General features: G+C 40.4%; 1 protein-coding gene across 2 annotated transcripts in view; it reads right to left on the bottom strand.

Annotated features, from left to right (window-relative positions):
- Window positions 1-5,994: 5,994 nt before the first annotated feature.
- LOC142135572 (mitogen-activated protein kinase-binding protein 1-like) overlaps window positions 5,995-27,756 on the bottom strand; it is a 114,856-nt gene continuing 93,094 nt past the window's right edge. The window contains exons 24-31 of one of the 2 annotated variants that reach the window (XM_075194610.1): window positions 25,431-25,588; window positions 24,182-24,309; window positions 21,669-21,845; window positions 17,173-17,263; window positions 16,251-16,510; window positions 15,059-15,859; window positions 13,434-13,519; window positions 5,995-9,468 (exon numbers count right to left, since the gene is read on the bottom strand). In XM_075194610.1, coding sequence (XP_075050711.1) covers window positions 9,163-9,468; window positions 13,434-13,519; window positions 15,059-15,859; window positions 16,251-16,510; window positions 17,173-17,263; window positions 21,669-21,845; window positions 24,182-24,309; window positions 25,431-25,588 — 2,007 coding nt within the window. In that variant the 3' untranslated portion in view covers window positions 5,995-9,162. The remainder of the gene's footprint in view (window positions 9,469-13,433; window positions 13,520-15,058; window positions 15,860-16,250; window positions 16,511-17,172; window positions 17,264-21,668; window positions 21,846-24,181; window positions 24,310-25,430; window positions 25,589-27,756) is intronic. The other variant, XM_075194611.1, reaches the window with a different exon arrangement.

Genomic DNA, 27,756 nt, shown 5'->3' with positions numbered 1-27,756 from the left:
CAACATCAGGACTGGTGCCAGCACCTGCTTGCTGATCCTGCTCATATGTGGACTGCTTTGAATCCATTTTAATGAGCCCAAAGCACTTGTAGTGCAAAATATCAAATAGATAGTGCTACTAGATAATACTTTCAGCACCAGAAAAATTATTGTTTCACACTGGGGAATATGGGACACCCCAAAGCACTTGTAGTGCTAAATATTCAATAGATAGTGCTGCTAGATAAGATTTTCTGCAGCCAGAAAATAGTTTCTGGAGGAGGGAATATGCCACCCCAAACTGTTGGTAATGTTTCTCCTCTCTTCCTGCTATAACAATTGCTAGAAGAATTTCAAGAATAATGTATAGAATAATTGCTCTCTCCCTGCTCTAATGCTGCCTGCGACCTAACCCTGCTCTCACCCTCTGTCAAATGGCGATGGATTGCTGTGGAGGTGGGCATTTATTGATTTCAAATATCGTGAGAAACGAGCTCAGACGACGTCACAATGATGTTTTGCCTCGATTTCGATTTGGCGCCAGATAGGTGAAGTTCGGGCAGGTTCAGTTCTCCCGCCCATCTCTAGTTCTAAGAAACTTATAAAACTGCACCAACATGCATCTCCTCACTTGCCTCAAAATATATCCCAACTTGACACCTCTGTTCTGCACAAGATCTGCGTCTCATCCACACTCATTACCAGCTCCTATTCCCAATTGCAGGATATTTTTCGGACTACACCCACTTTGAGGAATTCCCTCCTTTGCACAAGAAGACTTTGCTCTAGTCTTCAAACCTTAAAGTATTCTCTGAAAGCCCATCTCTTAAGTCATGCTTATAAAATTCCTCAACCACCCTTTTAACCTACCTATGGTACCCTATTTTCACCCTTTACACAATTCACACAAGAGAGCTCTATGATCCCCAGACCAACTTTGCTGTGTGACTTGTTCATATAGCACACTACGCACTTTTTATCTTTGCAATCTGACTGGACCAATATGCAATTGGTAGCAAACTCCCATTGTCTCAGATTGAAAGTTTGCAAGCAGTGCCCTCTTACCGATCTGTCTGTATTACACAGCATTATTTTAATACAGTGTTTGTTCTCAATTGCAAAGCACTACAGAATTTGCTGGCGCTATGTAAATAAATGCTGATAACGACAGTGGAGTATCCAAGGGCCCCAGAGGTAATGAGATATCACATTGAATGCCTGTTTTCGCTAATGGAATTGGAGAACGCAATTTAGACGACCGTCGGTTAAGAGCCCTGGACCTGATGGTTTTATGGCGACATTTTCTCCAAGCCACTAAAGTGGGAAAATACAGAAACCTGTTTGCGAACCACACACAGTGGATAAGTACTTATACAAATCCAGTCCTGTGCCTCCTTCGTGAACTTGGAGTGGTGTACTAAACCTCCTTGACTGGAACAGTACATTATATAGGCCTATTTCCTGACAGTGATAAACCAGAAGTTTATTATTGGCACAGGAGAGAAAAAAAAATAAAAAAAATAATGAAAACGCTTTAATTAGCTAAATGGATGACACTATTCATGTGTGGATGGTATTTCTCATTTATTCCTAATGGAGATCTTCTTTGGAATTTATCTTATTCCATTTAACTTTTAAAGCCACTAGCGGACATTGCTAGTGTGGATCATCTAAACATTGATTCACATATCTTCTGCTAGAGCAGGGGTGTCCAACCTTTTAGCTTCCCTGGGCCACATTGGAAGACGATGAGTTGGTTTGGGCCACACATAAAGATACACTAACAATAACGATAGCTGATCATCCAAAAAACCATAGAAAACATAGTTAACATATATATCACTTTTTTTTTTTTTCAAATCCCCCTATACTTACCTTTCAATCGCCCTGTTCAAAAAATCCTCTAGTTATTATACTATAATCACTTTTTGTATTGTTTCGATGCAATATCAATAAAGTGCATTTAAGCCAGGCATTGTATATCAGGGTGCCCTGACCAGGCCTGCGGTACCAGACATATACATCACTGTGACCCCAAATTGTGACCTGTTTTGCTAATTACACCACTATGTTAGTTAAGGTATAACAACTTATAATGGGCCAAAGAGAATAATATATAATGCCCCATTAGTATTACAAATAGAAGTATGTAGCAGGGAGATAAGGTCCATGATGCTCCAGGACCAGGTGACTTATTCACTGGTCAGCGTCCCTTGAAATAATAAAAAAAAATCCCCCTTAACTTACCTTTTAATCGGCTTGTTCTCCTGTCCTCTTCTCTTCTCCAATTCTGTGCTGCTGATTGTTCTTCTCGCGCGGGTGACTCCTCTGTGCTGCGCTCCGCAATGGCTGTTGGGCATGATGACATCACGCCCGACATTCACTGCGAGCACCGCAAGGAGGAGACAAGGGAGGGAGCCGGAGTACCAGCTGACGTGACCGCAAGGTAAGTATTTTCTTTCTTTTTTTTTTTGCAGGATTTTTTTTCCATTAACAGTGCTGCCCCCTTGCCACAACCAAGACTCCTTCTAGGCCACATTTACAGGCGTGCTGGGCCGCATGCGGCCCGCGGGTTGGACAACCCTGTGCTAGAGCATGGAGGTTTAAATATTCATCAGCTCAATATATACTTTTAAAGTCATTCAATTTAATATACTATAATGTCAAAAGATATGTTTCTTAATTGCTTGCAACCGCATAGCAACTGTATTTTTTTTATGCATAGTAAGTAATGTTATTACATATAGGAAATGCTTATACAATTATTGATGTAGTGATTAATGTATTAAACGTAGATTTGCAGCTAAAGTATGTTAAAAATAAATAAGATCTAAGCAGGAGCTTGAAGGCATAAGTTTGAAAAACAACTTGCATACTGATACAATGGAGACTGTCTCACTATTTGTGCACGGAGATCAGGAGAGGTCTCAACTCCTTGATCAATGATCTGTAACTTTATTATGCAGTATAATACAATCAAATATAGTAGACTGCAGTAGGCATTCTGGATTGAAACTGTTGTGCTAAATACTAGTCACACCTGCGTACTTTTGAAGTTACTTTGCAAATAAATCCTTTTGTTTTGGAACCACATCATTCGGATTGGACAATCTAGTTTACCTTTAACAACACTTTAATTTCACATGCTGGCATGGTGATCGTTATGCTTGCTCCTGAAGAGTAAATATTTGTTCGTTCCTTCACAGGATCAGTATTTTATATATGTATTTTAGAGTACTTCTCATATTTCAGTTTTATTGTATTAAAAAATATAAAAAAAAACACGTGTCTTTCAGATTATTGTGTTTATTGTAATTGTCAGCATTGTACATTTTTTTTATCTTCACAATCCAATCGGAAATTCACATTGCCCTTTTATAGCTGCGGGAGTTGCCTCCTAGATTACCATTATATTTTTAAAACATAGTTTTTATATTATCTGAGGACTACAGGGTGCCACTAGGAGGTTGCGGGTGTGTGTGTGGTTTTTTATTTTAGTATGATTTTCAAATACAATCTAGCATCAATGCTCCTCCAGACCATCAATTAAACAGATACTAAGAACTTTCCCCTCCAACCCCCCCTCCCCAAAGGCCTTTGAGGCTCATAACTGCCCTCCCAAAGGAGGGAAAGGCCTCATCTTTGTCCTAAACAAAGGCATAAAAGGTCTGTTCTAAGATGATTGCTATCAAGTTGTAACCATTATTGCCAGAAGTTATACGTAGAGATCAAATGGTCTTTCTACCAGAGAGAGAGGCCAAATGCAATACTACTAAAATGATAAATGTAACACACAAGTTTTACTCCTCATATATTCCATTCTTTTAACGGGTGGGGTACATCATTACGATGACCACCATTCCGACAGGAGTTATAGCGACACTAATATGCTTATAACTCAGACTATTAGGTAATGCAGACTTGCCTAAAAACTGTTACTGAATATTTCCGACACAAATGCCATAAACTGCAACAGCAGAAAATGCCGTCAATGTGATTGTCACTTAAAATGGCGACAGTCACACTGGCAGTGTTAAGGGGGCAATGCGAGGATTGGATTGTTTATAGCAAGCACTTTTTTTAAATAAGGTTTGGACTTTTAACCCTAGCCCTGCCAAGGATAATAGTGTTTATAGGAGGGAGCTGGATTTTTTTTGCTTGTTTAAATAAGATTTGGAGCAATACTATAAAATCATAAATGGAGGATCTAGCGCCATCACTCGCTATACTCTATAACTACATAATCACAAGAAACACCCCTAGCAGATTAAATGAAGCAAGAATAGTCCTCCCGCAGTCAGGCAAAGATCACACTCTAGTGAGTCCTGCAGACCAATCTCCCTTATCAATTAAGACTTAAAACCGGTCATTGCAATATATTGCAAGTTGTTTTGCCACGCCCAGTCTCACCTGCCCAGCTAGGATTTGTTAAAAAAGAAAACACCAAAAACAGAAAATCTGTAATAAGAATTTGTGCCACTGCCACCTTATCCACCTACAAGATATCATCATCAATTTAGATGCCAAAAAGGCCTTTGATAAAATTGTGTGGATTCATATCTAAAATATTGCAGGCTGTGACTGCAAGTAGGCATTTGAATTCCCTCTAGTCAGGCCCGGCACTCCCATTAGGCAACCTTAGGCAGTTGCCTAGGGCGCCGCTGACTAGATTTTCTAATCTAGTCAGCGGTTCAGGAGAGAAGGGCGCTGTTTTCCATCTCACACTAGTCACACATGATCACTGACTGACATCAGTGATCATGTGATAGTCTGTCCGGCGGCGCCTCTGAGTTCTCCCCTCCCCTCTCAGCATGCATCGCGAGAAGCAGCTAGAGGAAGAAAAGGTAAGTAACATTTAAATTAATTTTAATTAAGTACTTTTATCTGGTGAGCGGGGGGCGGGCGGGGAGCGAGCGGCGGCGGCGTTATTTTGCCTAGGGCGCCGTGAACCCTAGCACCGGCGCTGCCTCTAGTGTTCAATTAATAAAACACATACATTACACAGATTAAAAAAAGATTATATTAATTTTATAATCTGCTATTAAATGTATACTTTATTAACGTCATTCAAATAGGACTTTCTTTAACACCGGAATAACTAGATGTATATTCTTTGCAGGCTTCACTACCAAAAATCTGAGGACATCTTGCCAAAGCTCTGCATCGGGTCTCCCTCTGTGTCCCAGCCAGTATCCTCATACTGGACAGCTCCTTCAGGCGCCAGGGCCGGCCTTCCTGTCCGGTACATGTCTTCTGGGCTACAGTCCAGTTGGTGCGAGACTGAGCTACCCTGGAAAACTAAAGGGCACCATAAATCTGCCTGCTTCCATCATCATCCAAGCAGGATTTTCTACAATTTGCTTCTACATCTCGATCCCATTGTGACCAGCTTCTAAATGATACTCGCTCTGCAATCGTGAGTCATTGGTGGCCCTAGTCATACACATAACTTTTTTTTTCTGTAATGGACTGTAAAAGTGACTCATGGCTCCACCCCTCTGAGCGCCACAGAGTTCGTTGGCTACATGACCTCATGTACAGGAGGCACCTGAACCTCACATTTGAGTCGGCATTGAACATGTAGTTTGCAACCTCCACCTTCCCTCATATGCGGAAAGCCCCTCCTCACACCTAATAGGCAACATGACTTACCCAACATCTGAGGCTTTGTGATTTGCTCAGGAATTTCTCCATTTAATTCAATCTAAAACTACAAAATCTTCATCCTCTACCCATCGAAGGACTGTTCAAGCCTCCATTCTAGCAATTCTGATTGAATGAGCATAGTGTTTATACACAAAATCTTGGAAAGGCAAGGAAATGGTCAGCTAACCAACCAGGATATGCCTAGATGCAACAGGATAAAACAAGAAGTATGGACTTACTGCTTATCTTCTTATGTCCATCCCAGATGATCTCTCCTTTTGTATTCTCCATGCCACAATAAAAATATATATTTTTTATTTATTTAATTTATTTGGGGGAGGGGCGGAGGGTACACAAAAAACAACAATGTTCTAAAAGATTCACACTTTTATTGAAATTAAGACATGAAGTACAAAGGAACTGTTAAAAAAACAGCCATTTCTTCTCATAAATAAGAGAAAGAGGCAGATCACAGTGCAAAAACACACAAAACATAACAATTGCTCCAAATGATTAAAAAAGGCATTTCAAAATGTTGTTATCTCCTCCCCTGTATTAAAGTATAAAACATGTATTTTTTACAAGTCTGGTGTGTGTAGGCAGAACAGAGGCTGTACCATTGCTGCTAACTGGGGCAGTTTGGGGCAATGGGTTGCTAGGTGTGACTTGATATTTAGTGCAGAAATAGGCAACCTGTGGCTTTCCAGCCAATATGGAATTACTGGTCCCAGCATGCTTGGACATCTACTTCCACATTTACTGAAGAGGCCACAGGTTGTCCAAGTTTCCTTAGTGCTTACAGTGAGTAAAGAGCATGCAGCTTTCTCATGAATTAAGCATTCCCTAAGTGACATCTTCATGCATCTCATCTCCATGCTCCAATAACATTATATCCACATTTGCTCTACCCATAGATCCTTTTAATGGAAACTTATCTTAAACTATTTACAACAGCAATAAACAGTAATTAGCAAAACCAGTGACTGGTGCAGATGGAACCCATAGGTATTAAGCAACAGCTTTGCATTTTATGTAAGGTATGTGTTTGTTGTTGGTCATCCTGTTATGATGAAGCAATGATTTTTGACCTGGTCTTTACAGTTCTACAGATCAGCAGTTATCGCCAAACCAAACACAATTTTTACTTTGGTTTGAAAAACAAAATGCAACACATGAGAAACAAAAACATTGTTTTCCATTTATAAAGCATTGATGCCGAGATGTTTCTTACAATCTGGTTTAGCCTGCAATACTTTTTATCACAGACCTCCTACATCAGTTAAAGAGGAAACATCGCTTTACATACAAGAGACCGATGTAACCAACCGAAAAGTTCCGTATTTTTATGTATTAGGGGCGGAGTTTCTATTTACAAAAAATGGCTCAGTTTCCTGATTAATCCAGGGCAATCGTAAACTAGTATAGAGTGAAATTTTTTAAAATAAAATAGGAAAAATAAGCAGCTCAAAGTTATATATATTTCACACTACCGTTCCATGGGGTCAATTTATAAAATCACTATAATGCAATATTTTAAAAGGTAAATACAGCTCTACAACTTATCTTGTGAGGCATTGGACGTCCACAGAAAGGAAGGAAGGCAAAAAAGTTGTAAACGCATAGCATAAATGCATATTAACTTACTTTGAGGACACATCAGTAATTCAGAAAAATAACCAAATTTTAATTAAAAAGATCAAAATTCACTCTCATGCACACACAACTATACCAAATTAAAAATCAGATGTACTTTCCTTTATACGCATTCAAAAAACAAACACTTCTGTTCAAATGTCAAAAAGGTGAACACACAAGTAGGATTGTACCTATTCTGTTGAATAAAACTAGTAATTCAAATATGAACTACAAGTGTTAAACATTTCACATCGTTGTTTTTTCTAAAGAAAAAAAAAAATCTTCAACTTGCTAAAAACGAACAATGAATTCACATTTAAACCGCCCCTCATTGCGATTAGTATAGATAGAGGACCTGCCTCACTTTCAGATCAGCAAAAGGGAGGTTAACACAGTTAGACCGCACTAATGCTGCATGCATAGCTCAAACTCTGGAAATTGCCAAAAATCTTCAAATCTATGTCAAATCTGCACATACCCATATACATTCTAATTGAAATAAACCAAAAACTTGGGTAAAAACACACACAAAAAATAAAAAAATAAAAAAATTATGATATCTGCACAACCACGGAGATCGAAAAAGGCTCAATGTACTCAACATATGGTGAGACTGAGAAGAAATAAACAGATGTATAGTTAAGAAAAAGGAAAATGTGGAGACTCTGCATAAAAGGGAAACTATGTACGGACTAGATGTGTAGAGTGGACAGAAAGGCCTTTATATAAAGCTTAGGGTTGGCATGATGTATGGTCTACAAGAGATGAACTATTCTGAGGATGGTAAAACGCTGCCCCAGATTTCTCACTGCCATGTCTTCGGTATTGTAAAACAGATGCTAGTTAAATGCAATATGCCCTTGTTCAAAAAGTGTAACAAATGACTTGAATTCGTTTAACAATGAACACACAAGAAAAAAGCAATATAAACTATGTAAACATCCCTCAAAAATGCTCCATTTCTGAGATAATCAATGTGGTGCCAGCATTTAAAGTGGTCATGTCCGCTACATACAATGAAGACAAGCATTCAACGGAATTGATATTTCTAACAATAAAGCCCATAATCCAGTACTAATGACAAAGAAGGAGCAGGGGGCTTATGCCTTAATGTCACCAATTTCTACTGAATAGGCTGAATATTGGTTCAGAAGATAAAATGTCTGCCTTAACCATTTGCAAGCGGCAGGCCCATTTTAAAAGGCAGAAGCTACTGCTAAAACTACATTTCCCATGATTCTTTGCCACAATGGATTGCACTTCAATAGCTAAATAGTAGCATGCCAACTTATGCCTGTAGACAAAAAGTATATATTAATGGAAAACTTCTCAAGGGACCAAAACAGCAATAAAACACATTTAGAGCAAAAAAAAATAATAAAACAATAAATAAATTTAAAATATATAATGCAACAAATATAATACTTATTCAAGGGTTTGTTAAAGTGTAACAGTTTCCTACACACAGTTGAGGCAACCATTTTTGTTAATTGCAATATCTGTGAGAATATTCGTACAGCCCACAAAACGGCTGCCTCCGATTGGTGAAAGACATGTACATTGTACTAAAATTTAACCATTTGGATTTTTCTTTTCCTTTAAAAAAGTTCTGCACATCTGCGAGTAACTAAAGGCAGAAAAAAAAAAAACTTTAAACCATTGTCCCAGGCCAAAACAAGATCTGTTTTTGAGACATCAAGTGCTGCTGGTCTGAAGGGGATTGCCGTAACAGAACAATGTCCATTCTTACTCTGTTTGCTGGTTTAGATGATTTAAAGGACAGTTTACGCTAGATTTTAGTGTTTAAGAGGCAAACTTTTTGGCTTGCGGTGTTTGCATGATAAAGAATACCACTAACAAAACAGACAAAACATTTTGAATGTGCATCAAATGCTCATGTAATTAGAGTTTCTTATCCATCCTCTTTTCCACTGCTTGTAATAAAAGTTCAGAGTATTGCTGCAGTAAGGCAAGAGTCTTGTCATCACCCAGTTGCTGAGACCCATGAACTGACGAGTCGCCATCTACTGGAAGTTCAAGGTTACTGCTATATTCCTGTCCACATGAAGACAAATCTTCCCCCATCCCTGTCCCAGAGTCTCCATCTTTTAAGGAATCCAGCTCCCTCTTCACTATGCCAAATGTCTCTGTTAGACAGTCCGCTATCTTGCAGTGATCCATGTTTGTCGCTGGGCCCGATATGGTCACCTAGAGGAGGTAAAATGTTATAAAACTTTACATTCCATTCAGCTTTCCCTTTATACAATACCCCTAAATATGTATTCCATTTTAAAATGAAATGCATTCCCAAAAACAAGTATACATTATCAGTGGAATGGCACTGGAGCAAAGGGCATAGTTGGGAAAGTTTTTCTTGCTTCTCATAATATGTCAAAACGCCTGTACAATTTAGACATGAAAAGAGGAGCGATGTAGATACAAACTAAGAATAAAGCATAGGCTTGTTTGTACCAATTGTAAAGGTTATGCGCAACCCATATATACAGTAAATGGTTTATTACACACAGAGTATATAAATTAATTCACACAAGCCAACATAACATACATACTGAAGACTGCTCTGTATTACATTTGCAACCCACATGTTAATATTTGCCTCACTTGATTAAAATGGCTGAAAGTTCTTCTGTATAAACCACAAGTAGACAAATGAATTGCCTGTAAAGACAACTTCTAGCTAAATCTACATAGGGAGACTGGATTTTTCTACTTTCGTTAAATCATTTTCTCCGAATGAATTGGGAGGACACAAAGACCATAGGGAATAGTGGGCCCAATTTCGACAGTGTCATGAATTCTCATAGCTTTTGTTACTGTCACGTGCACTACATGTCTGTGGTCATATCAGGTCCCACATTGTGGGATTGGATTTACATTCCCAGCTAGCCTGCTTTAATATCCACACTTTCACCAGGAAGTTTTGTGAATTCTCCCTGCGTACTACGTGCAGTAAGTTTTTGTGATCGATCCTTAACTTTTTGTAAACGACACCGCACTGTGTGAAAGTTCTACAACATATGGGGAGACCGCATCACGTGTGATGGCTGAACAGCATCTGGTATAAACTATTGTGCATTTACAAACTGAGTAGGAGCCGCAAGTATCCACCAGCATATTTTGATCTCCCTTTGGCAGACATTGATCGCAACATATTAATATGAAGACGGTCTACTGTGGCTATTTTCTATGTCGCTGACATTGAACACATCTGTGTTACATAAATGTTGAGGTGCTCGACTCCTCCTGCGATTTGCAGTCATAGAACCTGTATATAAATACACTTTATTATTAAACCATTGTCTCTTACAAAGAGACAATAAAAAGGAGAATCGTCGTATTGTGACGGCACAAGACATTTAAACGTCATGAAAAGGTTTTGATTTCTATTACTGTTATTTATACATGTTCTATTCACATTCTGTACAAGCTAATTAACCTTGTATGTTTTAAAAGGTTGTATAATAAATTGTTGCCTCTTTGGCAGAGATAAAGGATTTAGATTTTTATTTTTAATATCTTCTTAATCTACAGCACTGGAGCGGTAAACTCAAACAATCTCAGCAGTGAATTCAAACAACCACAGTGAGAGTCAAAAGCATAAGGGAAAAATAAAAGTAATACACGCTGTTGATGCAACCCAGTAAAGCACCATGTTCTGCTGAGTTGCCCACAAGCTGGCATTTAGAGAATGAAAAGCTATGGGAATTTATTTTAAAGTGCCAGTGTCCTACTTTGAGCTATAACCCAGTGTCCCCCAATTGGATAAGTGAGAAATAAAGTTCATCAATGGAGAAGACAATGCACCAGAAGTAAATATGTAAGCAATGAGACAAGTAATTCTACCTCCCACGGGACAACAATTACCTGATGCGACTGCTGAACCACTTCATTTCGCAGAGTGCAGATTTTAATCCTGGGACGGGATCCACCCATGCAATTCAATCAGCCAGGACAGGAATAGTAACATGAATCCAGCACTATAGTGGATGGCTGCAACTCCTATCCAAACAGATGCTGCATTCAATTCTCCATTCTATCCAACTAAATCACATGAACTGTGCAAGCCCTCAAGGGGTCAATGCAGCTCCCTTCTATAACAAAATGGCATAAGTAGGGGGCAAAAATAAAAGTGTGTGGCACGAGGAGAACAGGGGCCCCTCCAATTGCTACAACAAAAAAAGGGTTCCAAAGCAGACAACCCATTTAAAGTTTCTGGTATTAAATACACCATACGCTTTTCCAGACACTGCCTGTGAGAATACCCCTATCCGAAATTTACTCTATGCAACAACACCTTTCTAAATTTGTCTGGCGAGGCAGGTCTCCCAGGCTTCGATTGGCACTACTCAAAAAACCTAAAGGCTGTGGAGGCAGGGGCTTCCCCGATCTTAAGGCCTACTACTGGGCTGCCCAGCTTAGCTCAATAGCTTCCTCATTTGCTCCTCCGGCATCTCATGCATGGGCAGACTTGGAGGCTGCCTATCTCTCCATACCCGGCCTGTCAGGCCTCTGGGGAGTCCCTTCTGATATTCGGAAGGTCCTAACCAAACGTTTTCCAACTCTGGAATTTGCAGCTCGGATCTGGGAGACCTGCAAGGGTCATCTCTCTATCTTTCCTAACCCTCTGCACATTATACCCCTGTGGCATAACCCCACCTTCCCTCCGGGAAAGTCCCGATCTTTCTCTCGGCTATGGACTAGGGCGGGATTTCGTTTTGCGGGGAGCCTTCTTGAGCGAGGAAGGCCCATATCCTATGACGCCCTCTGCTCCAGAGTCCCTAACTTTTACCCGCCGTTCTACCAATACCTGCAGGCAGAGCCGTAACTTAGAATTCTAGTGCCCTGGGCGAGAAAGACAAAAGCCGCCCCCCTAGCCTTCAATTTTAACCAAATTAACCTAAAATATTCCTAAATTGCGCCCCCCTTCAGCGTTGCGCCCTGGGCGGTCGCCCCTGTCGCACAGCCCTAGTTACGGCCCTGCCTGCAGGTTCGGCACTTCCTCCTGTCACTCCTGTCGGACAATTCACCTCACTCCCCCTCCCAATTTGAATCTCTCTGCCTCTCTTCCCCTCTGCGAAGGGGTATGATCTCGTCCTTGTATAGTCTACTACTAGGGAAACTGATACCCTCCGGGAACGCACATGAGAGGGAGTGGGAGAGGGATCTGGGCCCTCCCCCGGAGGAGGACTGCTGGGAGACCATCAGGCTGAATGTGGCTTCTAGTTCCATCTCCACATTAATTAAGGAAAATGCGTACAAAGTCTACTACAGGTGGTATTTCACACCTGACAGGCTCGCAAAAATGTACCAGTCAGCCTCTCCCGATTGCTGGAGAAATTGTGGTCATCGAGGCACCTTCATGCATATTTGGTGGTCATGCCCGGTTATCTCCTCCTTCTGGGACAGGGTATCGAGACTTCTTTCCTCCCTCCTCCAATGCCCCATCAGAAAGGATCCATGGTCCTTCCTCCTCTGTTATCCTATACAAGACCCAGACACCCACTCCGCAAAACTTGCCTCGCATGTCCTGGCAGCCGCCAGATGTCTGATTGCTAAATTTTGGAAGCAGGCGAACCCCCCCCCGCATCTCTTCTCTTAGATCTTATATATGGTTTATTGCCAACATGGAAAAAATCACGTCGCTGCTGCGAGACAAAGAAGACAAATTTCATCAAGTCTGGGCCCCCTGGCTTTATGCCTAAGATCCCCGCAGCTTTCTCTTCCTCCAAATAGTCTCTCCCTTCACAACTCCAGATAACATTGGCCCCTCTACTCCTTTAAAACACTCCCATGCAGATTTGACAGCGCTCCCTTCTGAAGGTGAACATGCTCTTCTTAAGTATATCCTATGAATCGACCATCTCCCCCCCCCCCCCCCTTACCTACCCTACACCTCCTTCAATGTCCATTCCCTCTCCCTCCCGCCCCTTACCCATTACCATTCTGTTATATTGCAATATATTTTACTGTTTTGTGAGTGACATTGCTGGATATCTAATATGCTCTATGATTATTCCAATCAATATGCTTGTTGTCTAAAGTCTATGTCATTCATACTTTATTATGCAATAAAAATTTTGAGTTAAAAAAAAAATAAAAAAATACACCATACGAACTATGAATATTCATTAGTTAGCAATTAATTCACCCACCGATCGGTAGAGATTCAATGCCCGTCGTAGGCTGTCCTGTAACTCTGAGGCAATCATTTCACACTGCTCAAAGCTGACTGGATGCACTGAAACAGAAAGTCACATTTATTAGTATAAAATGATTAGTACAGCATTTCTATGTATGTAGTTGACCCAAATGGTTATTTTTGCTAATTATACTCCCCGCCTACTGTATTTAGGTTATTTTCAAATAGTCTCTATTGAAAGTGTGAAGCATTGGCTTTTCGTGCTGCGGCGATGGCGATGCAGTTTATTACACAACCCCCAAATTCACCTTGGCAAGCTTGATGCATTTTACAACTCAATCTGCCCTTTTCTTTTACTGTGCACCTACAAAACCCACCATCAGATCTAGGTTGGCTGTCCCTAGAGCCCAGACTTAAGAGTACACTTTGCCTCTTTATCTTACAAAGGCTTTCAGGACAAATTCCTCAATACTAGAAAAGATTTATTAATCCTATGGGTTACAGAGAGACTTGCAGACGCCTGCTAATACTTTAAAATTTAATAAGGAACCAGGCTTGTCTGCTACTACCAAGCTCCCCATTTATGGAACAACCTATCAGTCAATTCAAAAGTCACACCTGTAAAATGTCCGACTCTATTCTATAAGAAGGTTTGTGATTGTAACACTAAAAACACAGCATTCTGTCTGTAACCAGGTCACACTTGTATCTGATGTATACAGAACATACTTGAAAATGCAAGGTGGCTCAATGTATTTCTTCCTCTTAAACTATTTTTAGTATAAAAGGTTTTAAAAACCACTCCTCCACCATAAGTCATAACCCTAGATTTGATGCTAGCGCCAGTTTACGCAAAACCATAGGTCCCACCATATCTAGTGGTAGCAAGATCTTATTAGCACCAAATACGGAGCCCAAGGCACCTTATACCACCACTCCAAAACATTCCCAGGAAATTGGGAGAAGTCTTTCCCAGGATATAATAATGTGGACAAGAAAAAACAGACAAAAAAACCAAACAAACACACACACACACCAATCAACACCTCTACCCCCACCCACCCCAAAATAACAAATTAAATTAGTGGTGTTAGGGAAAAGCATTCTGGGAATTGTTATTAGGAGGTTATGATTATTTTGCACAAAACAACCGGAAATTATGCAGCAAGAAGGTGGGCAAACTGGGGTTACAAAACATCATGCTGAGAATGGGAGCTTTATATTTATTTCTCTTAAGATCTTTTCTTTGAATCCAAATGCATCTTGTATGGCTAGTAGCTTAGTAGCCATACTGCTAGTGCCAATGTCAATTTGCATTACATTACTTTCCTGTGTTTCCCAATGTAATCTGTGAGAAATATATTTAGGGGCAGGGGTGGGTGGTGAGACAAACACCTGAAAAACATACAAACATTAAAGTAACATTATGTTAAAGTAGCAAAAATTAGGGGGGAGGGGAGAGATTGGAGGGAGCAAGTGCCTCACCCTTCTGAGAGTGGCATACAAAGCGAGACAGGTGCGAACAAGACGAAAAAGGCCAGAGACTGGACGGAGAGAGATGAGATGGAGTTGCGAGGTCACTCACACAAACAGGAGACTTAAAGGGAGATACCACCAAAGGTGGACCTCTGTGCCCACCTGAGTCCTGTGCTGATGCTGCATTGAGAGAGGGAGATCTAGGCCTAATAGTTTCAACAGGACAAAGTCCTGGATTATGATCTGGAGTGTGACCAATAGTAGAGGCTCTCCCTCTGTAACTAGGCTTTAGGCATTCTGAGCCTGAGTCCACTCTGTGTTCATGTTCATTGAGTTTACAGTTCGTCATGACAGCCTCTTCAAGACTCCCTTTCCTAGAACTAATGTCCTCTGATGTTCGATTGTCACTCCTGCAAGTCATATCTGTGATAGATAATTTAGGTTTCCAGCTAAATCCAGGTGATCTTGGCGATTCAATTTCAAGTGAACTTCTACATTTACCAAAAGAAAGCAAAGGCCGGTCAGGCAATGGTTTGGCAATGTCTAGAGTCAGATGTGCTCTGTTCTTTGATTGAAAGGTCTTTGGTGAAGAGCAGTTTGTGATAAGTGGCAGAAGAGGTTTAACAAGGACACCGTCCTTCAATGTGAGATGGCTCTTCTCTGGATCTACAGAAACAGTTCCCAGTTCAGGTTCATAAGAGTTGTTTTTTACATCTGAACCACCGGATGTTTCCTGTGCCTCACCAAGGTTCAAGTTCTCCCCAACAGACACACTCCGTGAGATCTTGGCCATAGAGCTAGTTGTTGGGTTCATATAGGATCTGCCTTTAGATGGCTTTACATCCTTGCCCTGGAGTGGTGAAGACTGGCATTCTGTCTTCATTAGCATGGCTGGTAAGGTCCGACGGTGTATGGCCTTCTGTTCTTTTTCTGCAACAGTTTGAGCCTGTGGACGCATTTTTACTGCAAATAAATTACGTTGAAAAATATAAGAATTTTGCATTTGCATGAGTGTATAAATACATAAACTTTCTAAATACTAGTAAGCATTTGACTTTAATACAAAACAAGCCCCCCCCCCCCCCACACACAAACACCAGAAAGTTTGATAGTGGAGAGGAAATCATCATCATCAACATTTATATAGCGCCAGCAAATTCCGTAGCACTTTACAATTGGGAACAAACATTGATAAAACAATACTGGGTAATACATACAGACAGAAAGGTAAGAGAACCCTGCTCGCAAGCTTACAATCTATAGGAAAATTTTTACTCCTTAATAACTATAATTTCCAATAAAATCTAACCATAATTATTTGATGAAATTATACCTCATTCGCCCTTGTGCTTACCTTCATGTACAAGATCATGTACAGACTGTGTTTTTCTCATGTTAGTTTCAACAGATGAAAAAAATGGCCCCATTTTCCCCATCTTTATTTCCGCTGGCTGCTTCCATTTCCTCTGGTAGGCTGGTTTTAGAGGGCTGGCACCCTCTTGTATCAAAGCCTCCGATCCATTAACTTGTGTGGGATATATGAACGTGGTCTGATCACAGTCTAGACCGACCTCTTGATCAGACATTTGACTAGTGCTGGGCCCAGGCCAATCTCTGTTTAAGAGAAAGGAAGGAAAGAAATAATTTGTATTAAAGTTTTTTTTTTTGTTCTTAGTTATGCGGAGTTTAATCTTTGCTTTGTAAAGAAAACAATGTGTTACCTAGTCAAAAGAAAGGCTATACATCTCTCTAAATGAAGAAAAAATACATTTTAAAAAATTATAATGCATAATCAAGTATTAGGTTGTGCTTAGCTGTAAAAAAAAAAAACAAAAAAAAACATATCCCTCTGCACAAGCTTCAGTCTTACACTCATATATAAGACAAGGAGCTGCATCTAGAAGTGTTTACCCAGAGATTCATGAGATTTAAAAGAAACAAGCCTAAAACGTAATATTTAGTTTTTTTTCTTTAAAGATCCCGCCTGAAAATGTTTTCATGCGCCTGGATACTGCAACATGAGTTAAAAATGCTAGTAAGTAAATAATTCATTTGAGTTTTAGAGAAGAATAAAAAAATAAACACATAGACGAGCAGTTATATTACAGACATCCTAAAAAACAAGCCTTTATATAATGGAAAATTAAGCTTACAGCAGAAAAAAATGTTAATTCATGCCACCTACTGACAACATTCTGGCAACAAGAATCAACCTTTGTGTTTGGAAAAGCAAGAATGGCTGATATATTAACATCTAACACAATCTATATATGAACCTGAAAGCTGGTATATGAGCCAGTGCTAGGAACCGTGATGAGATGCTCGTGCTGGCACATTCACTTTTCTCCGAGGTCAGGACCGGTCCCTCTAAATGTAACAAAAAAAAGTGTAAAGCCATGTTAATCTGTCATGTCCATATGGACTCAACATGCCAGACACACTTTGAAAGCCTTCCATTACACAGTCAGTATATTCGCAGCACAAATGGTATTTTGTGAGGTCATATTTTCAGGGGCATCAGTAAACATGCAAAAGAAGGTGTATCAACCTTGCTCAGGGCAGTCCCACACCAAGACCAGGGATTAGACCTGCACTTGAAATGTGCTAGATGGGCATATAGGACCACATATGCAAAAATAAAACATATTAAAGAATATAGTGAAAGTCCCTTTTTATTTGTGTCATAAATAAGCTAATTACATTCATTAATAGTTTAATTTCTTTGAAATACTCCATTACATAAAAAAAAGTGTTAATCCTTAATCAGTTGAAAAATAAACTTGGTGCCCCAATAAGATATATAATGTGCCTCCTTCCTTGTCTAAGTGACTTCCCAAGCTGTTTTTGAAAAGCAGATAGCATGGGAGGGAATATTTGGGCTGCCATGGAGTACTTAAAGGAAATGAAATGATCAGTGAAAATAATTTGCCAATTTCCTCCTCAGACTCCATGGCAGTCCCAACAAATGGGATGTACCAAAGCAATAACACAGAGGGTGCCAACACTGATCAATGCATGAAAAATATTTTATTGATCAACAGCTTGAAAAATGTTTCTGTCAAACTGAGCGTCAGCCAAAGCCACAACATCCAGAAGGTAATTGTCTGGAGAAGTAACGAAGCAATGACCAGCATGCTGCTCTGCCCAGATTATCTTCTGAAGCTAGACCCTTGTGTACCAGGAGGTTGCCACTACCTTTTGTGGAATGGGCCCATCTGTATTTTGGCAACCTCATATCTGTTCTTCTATAAAAGTCTGTGAAATGACTATTCAAATCCATCTTGCAAGGGTGTCTTTAGGATGGGCCTTGCCATAGACAAGGACCTCGTCTCTGACCATTTCTACAGTATGTAAACTTCTCATTTTCATTAGATGGCTTAGGACAAAGATGGGCGTACAATTTCTGGGTGGATATGAAATGTGTAAATTACTGAAGGCAGGTTTTGCTCTTGGTACTAGTTTACCTGTGTACATGTTCAAAAATGATTCCTTACACCATAAAGCCTTACGTTCTCCCACTCTTCTAGCAAATGTGATGGTCAGTAAGAATAGCCATTTTTGTGAAACTTCATGTAAGGGTTCAAACAGTTCTAGTACTTTTTCTTGCTTGCAATACCACCTCAAATAACCTTGTCAGATTAATTTACACTCTTGAGCAATGACCACTCAATCTCCACACCATCAACAAGAGCCTCCAACATTTGGGTGATTAAGCACTTAATATAGAAGATATGACTGAAGCGGTAGTGACCAAGGTTTAACTAGGAGCATCGCCAATGTTACTGTGGACCATGGTGGAAAAGGCCAGAATGGAACGTCTGCTATTTCTTCCACAGCCTCTCCACTGATGATCTTCAGTGTGCATGCAATTGAGCATAATACTATTTCCAGGAGCTATGATTTCCTTGTTACAAATCATTGCTAAAGAATTAACAGTGTTTCAACAACCCTATTTCTCAGTCTATTGTGGTAAAAAAAAAAAGGCAGATCGTTCGTGCCCATGAATGTATGTCAGCAGCTTCCCTCCAGAACCTGAGCTCACTTATTTATATTGAGCTGCGTGCACAGCTGTGTTATAGACACAGTATCTCTGAATGTGCTTGGAAACCGGCAGTCATCAAGTGTTTCTTTAAACCACTGCATTTCACATGTTTGCGGTCAGGCTTCCTGAGGAATGAATGTGTTGTACAGCTGTTCAGCAGAAGCTCCGTGACGTGCCACCTAGGAAGTACCCACAGCCCTAGTGGAATGAGCGGAGAAACCTCCTGGCAACGGTCTATCTGACCTTGAATAAGCCAGCTTAATGGTAGAGGTAATTCACCAAGCTAAAGAGAAGTTAGAAGCAGGCCAACCTCTCTTCTTCGCATCAAAGCACAAAAAGATCTGTGGTTTTGAACAAACTAGCTGTGTGGTCCACATAGCACCTAAGAGCCCTGACTACATCCAAAAACAACGAAGACTGATCCCATGACCTAGTACTTTGAGGAAAGGCAGGAACAATAATATCCTGATTTAAATGAAAATGGAAAACAACCTTAGGGACAAAAGAGGGCTTAGTGTGAAGCACCGCCCTTGTCTTCATGAAAAATCAAGAATGGGGGAGAACAAGATAAAGCCCCCAACTCAGAAACTCGGCATGCTGAAGTCACCACCAAAAGAAAAGCCATCTTCCAACTAAGAAAATGAAGTTCCACCGACTGTAAAGGCTCCAAAGGATGCTTAATGAAAGCCTGAAGAACCAAATTCAAGTCCCATGGCTCGACAGGATGAACAAATGGAGGCAAAATATGAAGTGCACCCTGTAAGAAAGTATGAACTTCTGGGAGGGAGGCCAGTTTACTCTGGAAATAAATGGACAACGCTGAAACCTGTGATTTCAACGAGGTTAAGCGGAAGTCCTTGTCCAAACAAGCTTGAAGAAAAGCTAGCAACCTAGAGCGCTTCAAACCGGAAGTGTGAAAATGATTTGATTCACACCATGAAACATAAAAGTCTTCTATGATCTATAATAATTAGCAGCTGATGAAGGCTTCCTGGCCTTGATCATGGTCTTAACTACTTTAGCAGAAAAACCCCTGGCATTCAGAATCATGGTTTCAATAGCCACACCATTAAAGTCAACCGACCTACGAGTGGCACTGAAGGGGATCCTGAGTGACTTAAGTCTAGCCTGAGAGGCAGTCTGAATGGAGGTTCTACTACCATTCTTAGCAAGTCTGAGTACCAGGCTCGGCGCGGCCAGTCCGGAGCCACTAAGATGGCCTTCACTTGTTCCCTTTTCAGTTTCTTGAGAACCTTCGGGATCATAGGAAGGGAAGGGAATGGGTAAACTAGGTGAAACCATCAAGGGATCACTAGAGAATCCATGTATCCCACCACGGGGTCCCTTGTCTTTTAGCAAAAGAGAGGGACCTTGAAGTTCAACTGGGAGGCAATCAGATCTTTTTCTGGACAACCCCAGCGTTGAACCAGGAGATTGCAGAGCCCCGGATGAAGGGACCATTCTCCCGGACGAACTCTGTTTCGGCAGAGATAAACGGCCTCCCAGTTGTCTACACCTGGAACTAATATTGCCGATATAATTGAAAGCGTTTCTCTGCCCACAGCATTATCCTGGTCACTTCGCTCATGGCCCTGGCACTGTGCGTACTTCCCTGATGCTTGATATGCGCTACTCCAAAGGCACAAAAACTAAACTGAATATCCTTCCTGTGGGAGGGGGTATATCAGGGGTGGAGTGTCACTCACAGATTTAACTATTTAAGTGCCTGGACTCTTGGTATCACCTATTATATCCCTATGTATAGCAGTGTCCCCCAATTGGACGTATGAGAAAACCCCTAGCTAGGAGCTTACCTGGAAAGGGAGTCTTTCGAATTTTTCAGGGCTGATCCCAGGCTGTGCACTAGGTCTCAGTAATGCTTTCTACAATCAAACTCACCGCTCTCCATGCAAGCAATGATCCTGAAGGGACATCATTATCTGATGGGGCAGTTGTGCACATCATTTACATTTTTTCTGCTAGATAGTTAGTAAATATGGATAAATCTGGTACCACTAATAGTAGTAAATGTGGACCCTCTGGATCTTCCCGGGAATCATAGGTAAGCCCACATACACATAAAAATTAAAATAAACAGCAAATCTGTACTAGACACACCGCTGCTTTACTCAGCTTTAAATAGACCGTTAAACAAAAAAAACAAAAACAAGCACATAGGAAGGAGTCTCATTGTATAACTTTCAGGGGAATTAACACCCTCCCCCCCCCCATCTACTCAGCTGATTGAGGATTAACCCATTCTTTAGGGCTGGCATGGAGTCAGAGGAGGAAATTACCCTTCGCGAAGGGAAAAAAAAAACAACAAAAAACACACACCTAAATATAAGAACCACCGTAAAACATGTCACACTGACAATCTGCTTCACACATTTACAGGAAAGGGAAGGCACTTTATACATTGATTAATAACTGTAAATAATGTTGGTGACTGTCACAGAAAAAGTGTAAGTGACAGCAGATTGCTGAGAAGAGGCAATAGGGGAGAATAAGGGAGTGGATATAGGGGACTACAAATTAAATCAAGGAAAAAAAAAATGGGAGGAGACAGAACACTGGAACAAGTAAATAAGAGTGCAACTTAAAATAGATTCCTACAGCATTGCAAAATCTCTTCTGGAATTCTCCATCTCATTAAGGAATGTTTACTGTCACACAGGTACAAGACATAAGTTACACATAAAAGGGAATTTTGCAGGTAATCATATTAACCTGGGCCGTTAGCGGACAGATTTCCAAAGTGCTGTTTGAGGAACATTTCCTGATCAGGTGTCTGTGGGATATCACCATCTAGAACCAGGCAGGGCATGTCCAGCTCCCCAACCTCTGCTTGCTCTTCTAGATCAGACGAGTTCCCATCTACACTCAGGGGCTCCGTGCTTTCAGAATCTTCTCGGCACAAGAAGCAAAATAAAACAGCATAAAAAGTAAAAACCATTTCCATGTTGGATGGGGCTATGATATTTTGAAATGGAGGACTCCAGTGTTAGAAGCTTTATCTAACCACATTTAATGCATGCAAAGTGCGTGTACAAAGACTTCACAATGTAAAAGGTTTAATTCTACACGAGCCTAGAGTCGCTCACCATTTGCACTAGTGATGCAATATCGTGGAATCCTCTGATTTTACAATATGAACTTAACACACAGTTAATGCTTTTTTTTCTATTCTCACTTAACTGCAGAAGCACCAGCCCATCTTGGCCATTTTGCATCACTCCAAATTTAATTCAGGAAAAGATTAAAAAAAAAGAAAAAGAAAGTGACCCTGGACCAATATTGCACATAGGAGTCATAGCTGGATCCCGTGACCCCGGTAGTGCTTGCAACACTTCTTTCAACACTTATTGATAGATCATGGAAAAGGACTGCTCTCTGTACCCTTATTTCACAGATTTTCCTATACGATTTGTAAAGATTTCAAAAGACTTAAGGTTATGTTAGGAGTTTGCGGATCATGCAGCAGAGGAAACTGCTAGTAGCTGGCACCAAGTCGGCAGTTACAGGATGGCTGCAGCTTAGATCAGATCTGTGCCTTGCCTCCAACAACTTCAACTTCTTGCAAATATAAAGTTTATAAGGCAGTGGGAAATTACAAAGTGGCGCTGGGGAGAGTAATTATATAATGGAACAGGTTGTTTAGAAGATCTATTACCATCTCAGTTTAGCTGCTGGACCCAGTGAATTTAACAACCATTGCTGTCTACTGTCACTGCTGTTGCCATCTCTGTTCCTCCTTTGGTGATCTCCACTGCCTTCTTGGTGACAGCAGGTGCTCCGTTTCTACCAGCGATCATGATACTAAAGAAGAGCACAAGCCTACACATAGCTACTCCAACTTGGCAGTTAATCAAGTGCCCCTTGCAGTACAACAGCAAAAGACTGAACCTCCATCATCTTCTGATTGTGGAGAAGTTGTTATAAATGGTAGTGGACAGTTGTGCTCGACAGCAGCTGACTTTTTTTTGGAAAACAGTTTTATTGAGAACTTCAATTGGAGACGTGAAAATGCAGTTAGAATAAACAACGAATCCAACAATAGAGCCACCAAGGGAAGAGGATATGAATAGATGTGCAGATGACTATTTTAAGGTTTATATATATCCGATTGTCATTAAATGACCCTGACAAAATATTGTTTCACATCTATTGTTTCCATTTTAAACTACACTTCAAATCTATTATCTTCTCCTGCATTCATAGTATTTTTCTTAAATACTATAAGGACAACACCAACAGTCGCAGACAGTGACGAGACAAATCAGCATGATCTCTATTGCAGCTCAACTCTATAGTGCAGAGTGTTTGTCTCTTCACTTTCCAAGCACGATCTACTCTATTGAGACAAGACTTTGTTATAGCTCTGATGAAGTGGCAGATATACTCACCTGAAAATAAAAGCTTATACACTTAACTATACTAAGCGACTCCGCTAACTTTTTGTTTTGCCTTGTGAGGAGCTGAGGGAGCTCTGCAAATGCCATTTACAGAGAAAAGATTACCTTTAATTCTTGTTCTGTGCTGCCTACATAGGCGACTCCCACATTGGAACAGGTAGGACCAGTAGAGAAAATATATATTTTTTTTATTCTGCATGGAGACATATGCAGAGCTTTTTAATTTTCAGTCTATGAGCGCTGTAGTGGCATGTAACTTAATTATGCTGAACGGTGACCAGATTAACCCATGTATGGCAAACTTAATGATGTCTACAAACAGGAGAATCCTGCCCCTCTGCCTGTGTGAAGAGATCACACAGGGTAATGCCTGTTCACATACAGGCCGATGGTGGAATGCCAGCTAGCTTTCAATATCTTTTTCTGGCATTTTGGATCGACAAAATATCAAAAGAATTTTCAAATAGGACAATATAAGAGTTTGTGGCCAACAGGATTGATTGAATGTAGCAAGAGACTAGACTGCTATGAAAGGCTCTTTAAGACACAGGGTAGACCAGCACACAGGAATTGTGTTACATTGATTACTCTCCATGACACTATATTTAAAGGACCACTGAATCTAACACAAACTCCCTTATATTAAGGAGAGCTACCTGTATTTAACACTAACATTGGCTATGTTGAGTGCAACTATAAGGTGCACTCAGATACACAGCAATTGTAAAGCTATAGAGACATTTACATATAGATCTGTTTTCACTGCTGTACTCCCTGCCTAAACAGATTTTAGGCAGCAATTATTAAAGACAAAAAGTAGCCTCTGACCTTCATTTGGATGCTCCGGGCTGGACAGACGACTGCTGCTATAATCCACAGAGCAGGCACTATCTGGGCTGTGCTTCTCCTGCACATCATGGTAACCTCTGTGGGGCAAACCTTTGACCTCAAATTCGCTAAGAAAACAGAAAGAGCTCAATACACATCTGTATAAACATCTGCATAAACAGAATATATTCCACATGCATGTTGCATGGCTACACTGCAATAGTCGCAGATTTTTAAGATGCATTCAAATAGAGTCAGTGAACCTTACAGTAGACCATCTTTGTCTCCTGCTTTTCCATTACATGTCCACTTTTGACAATTAGAATGGAATGATCATAGCAGGCCAGAGTATTTCATCAAGTGTGCCGATCTGTTTTGGTTATGTTAGTGAGGGTAGGGCTGCATGTTACTGGTGCAATGTTATGATGCGAGGAGGCCAGCAAAGCAGGAAGTCAGACTGAACTTTAGATAGTGGAAGGAGCAGGGTCTCCAAAAGCACAGAGTTGTGCAACACTAGTCCCATTGATGATGGAAGATTGGGGTTTTGAACACATTTCTATATGAAACAACCAACTTTCTTTTTTTTTTTTTAAAACTAAACAGTCATGTATGCAAACTAATATATCAGCCTTACATCATGGGCTATATGTTGTGTTTGTAAAACTATAATGGTCAGGTGTTTAGCAGACAACTAATGAAAAGAACAGTTGTTGAAGGGTGTTTCTTTGCAAGAAATTAATTTACTTAGAGTTCCATACAAATATAGAGGAGTGGGACCAAAACTGGTTATGTTTTTTTGTAAATATTTGTCCTTTTTACAACAAATCACATAAGTCTGGAGGGCAATTCATAATTTTCCATAGCAAAGATTGTGCTGCAATAGATTGTTTCTAGGGATGGTACAATAAATACCATGCAGATAATTTGATATATTGTTCTCTCTACCAAAACGAAATGATGATAGTTTGCATTGTATGACAGCCAGGTAGTGTTTTACAATAACAGAGGACATTATCTTTTTTTTCCCCCTTGGTAGTTAGGCATGACAGACCTCACAAACTAGTTATTAGGGAGATGCTGGCGACTTCGCTTCTCTTGCCTATCAAGTTATCCAACTAGAGTCTAAACCACAAATCCCCAGGCAGCAAGTCAGCAAACAGAAGTTCAGGACTCCGACCCATGCTCATTCTGTGCGAGACGCGGGTTGCGTCCCTAGTAATATGGGTGCACTAACCTTTATTAATATTACCTGCATAAATCTAGAGTTGGCACAGCTTCGGCCTCAGGGTAGATAACACATTCTTTGCCGTCTGGCGTATCTAGCTCTTGTTTAAAAACACTGTCCTCACAGGACATGAGCCGAATTACCCGTGGACGAACATGGCTGCCTTTGGAAACATATGGATCCTGAAACAGGGAAAGAAGAAACCCTGAATTAGAATGAAAAGTTCAATGAAAAAAAGGTATTAAAGATGCTTGCAAATTTTAGTATTACTGAAATGTATAAGTGTCAGCAGATGCCAAGCAAATACTCATCACCAAACGAAGGGTAGTGTATGAGACACTAGTTGACGTTATTAAACAATAAAATAAATAGAAGATCATAGGGCACAGAGCTGCAGAGTTGGGTTTAAAATATATGCACTTGTCAAAGAATACCATAGAGTACTCAACTTCGTTAAACCATGAGGAGAATTGACCCTATGGCAAAGAAAAAAAACCAAACAAAAACACACACACACACACACACACACACACACACACACACAACAAGCTACATTAAAAATGAAAGAACACCCCCAAGAGCACTTCATTTCTGTTACATTGCATCTTCAAATGTTGCTTGAGTACGGTCATGTTTGAGGTGAACAGCAAAGAAATCAATAACACTTATAGAAGCTTGCATTGTCAAACTGTATCCAATGTATAAAAACATGTGTTACTATGAGCTAATTAAAGTGGAAATTGATCATTATTCTCTATCCGTCTGTCCCCTAATCTAGGCTCCTTCAAACGGGCTCTCAAAACCCATCTGTTCCTCAAGGACTACCAACCATCCACATAACCTTCTCCTTCCTTGTTCTTTCCTCCCACTCCCTCTATCCTCATGCGCTTGATCCCCTCTACTGACTCCCCTTGTACCTGCTGTCTGTCTCCCAGTCCCTTAGTTTGTAAAGCTCTTATGAGCAGGGCATTCTTCCCTTCTGTCCTAAACCATTTCTTCCTCTCCTACTCCACTGTACCTATTTTACTCTGAGATAGAAGTCTTTGTTCTAATTGTTTTACCCTGTACTGTGACACCCTGGTATACTGTCAATCTGTATTTTGAACGGCACTGCGGATACCTTGTGGCACCATATAAATAAATAATTCTATTTTTTAAAATGTTAAAAAAATAAAATGTTACATTTCTTTATTTGTATTAGAATTATTCAATTTCTTATATCAGCAGCACATGGCCATATTTATGTGACTACCAAGACATTGGCTCAAATCATTTAATAAACTGCCAAGTATGTTAGCGGCAAAATCTGCTACAGCAAAAAAAACTTCATTCTTTTACCAGTTTACAGCATAGTTTATACCATACTTGCCAACTCTCCTGGAATGTCCGGGAGACTCCCGATTATCGGGTCAGTCTCACGGGAGATCAGACAAGTCTCCCGCATCTGCCTAGCTTAAATGACGCGATTTGCAGTGATTTGCGCCATTTTGGCCCCGCGAAGTAAATGCAGTTTTGACGCGATTCACCGCGCACCGCCCCCTCCCGCCCTCTAGTAATGCCCCTCTCCCGGACTACACTTGCCGAAGTGGTTCATGGTTTATACATAAATAGACAATCGGAGCAGTTCCATCACCACAGACATTCAATTGTTCTCATTACATACAGCACAGTATCTGCAGAATTGAAGACATTACAATAAAGGCTAAAATAGTCGATTTAATACAAGTCAGTATATTCTATATTTATCACCTCCACATGTATGAATCTGGATTTCTCTCCTGGTGTTTTACAAAACAAGATTTTTTTTTTACACCTTCCAGTAGACTCCAAGAGAAGGATTTAAGGGGATACTGGAAGACATTGGTATACAGAGGTGCGGTACAGGATCTTGGGTACTTTAAATCTGCCCCCTCCTCTTCCCCCTAGAGACTGACAGGACTTTATTCTTATAACAAATGCAGAAGACCAGATCCAAGAGGTACAGAAACAGCAAGATTCTCCTACAGAAACAAAAACAAGAGTGTAAAAAGTTTGGCATTCAAGGTTCCCCCATTGAACTCGGAGAGAAAGTTTAAAAATCCCATTTTCTCTTTCACATATGGGGCATTCCAAAACTGTTCCTGCAGGAGGGTATGCTCAACACCTTACATGCAAAACTGGTTTTGGAAGCAAAAATGATAAATCTGTAGAACTATGTGAAAGTGTGTATCAAAGACAAGGAGGCCATCTGGTAGAATGTGCCATCACATTTTCAGGAACAGGTTGTAAGCCTGGAAAATTATCAAAGTACTCCACCTAGCAATGGTCTGTTTTAGACACCTTGTAGAGGACCAAGAAGTCACCATAGCCT

The sequence above is a fragment of the Mixophyes fleayi genome, unplaced genomic scaffold, assembly GCF_038048845.1.
Source record: "Mixophyes fleayi isolate aMixFle1 unplaced genomic scaffold, aMixFle1.hap1 Scaffold_78, whole genome shotgun sequence".
Classification (NCBI taxonomy): domain Eukaryota; kingdom Metazoa; phylum Chordata; class Amphibia; order Anura; family Limnodynastidae; genus Mixophyes; species Mixophyes fleayi.
The sequence above is the reverse complement of the archived record's forward strand: the minus strand, read 5'-3'. Positions and strand labels throughout refer to the sequence as shown.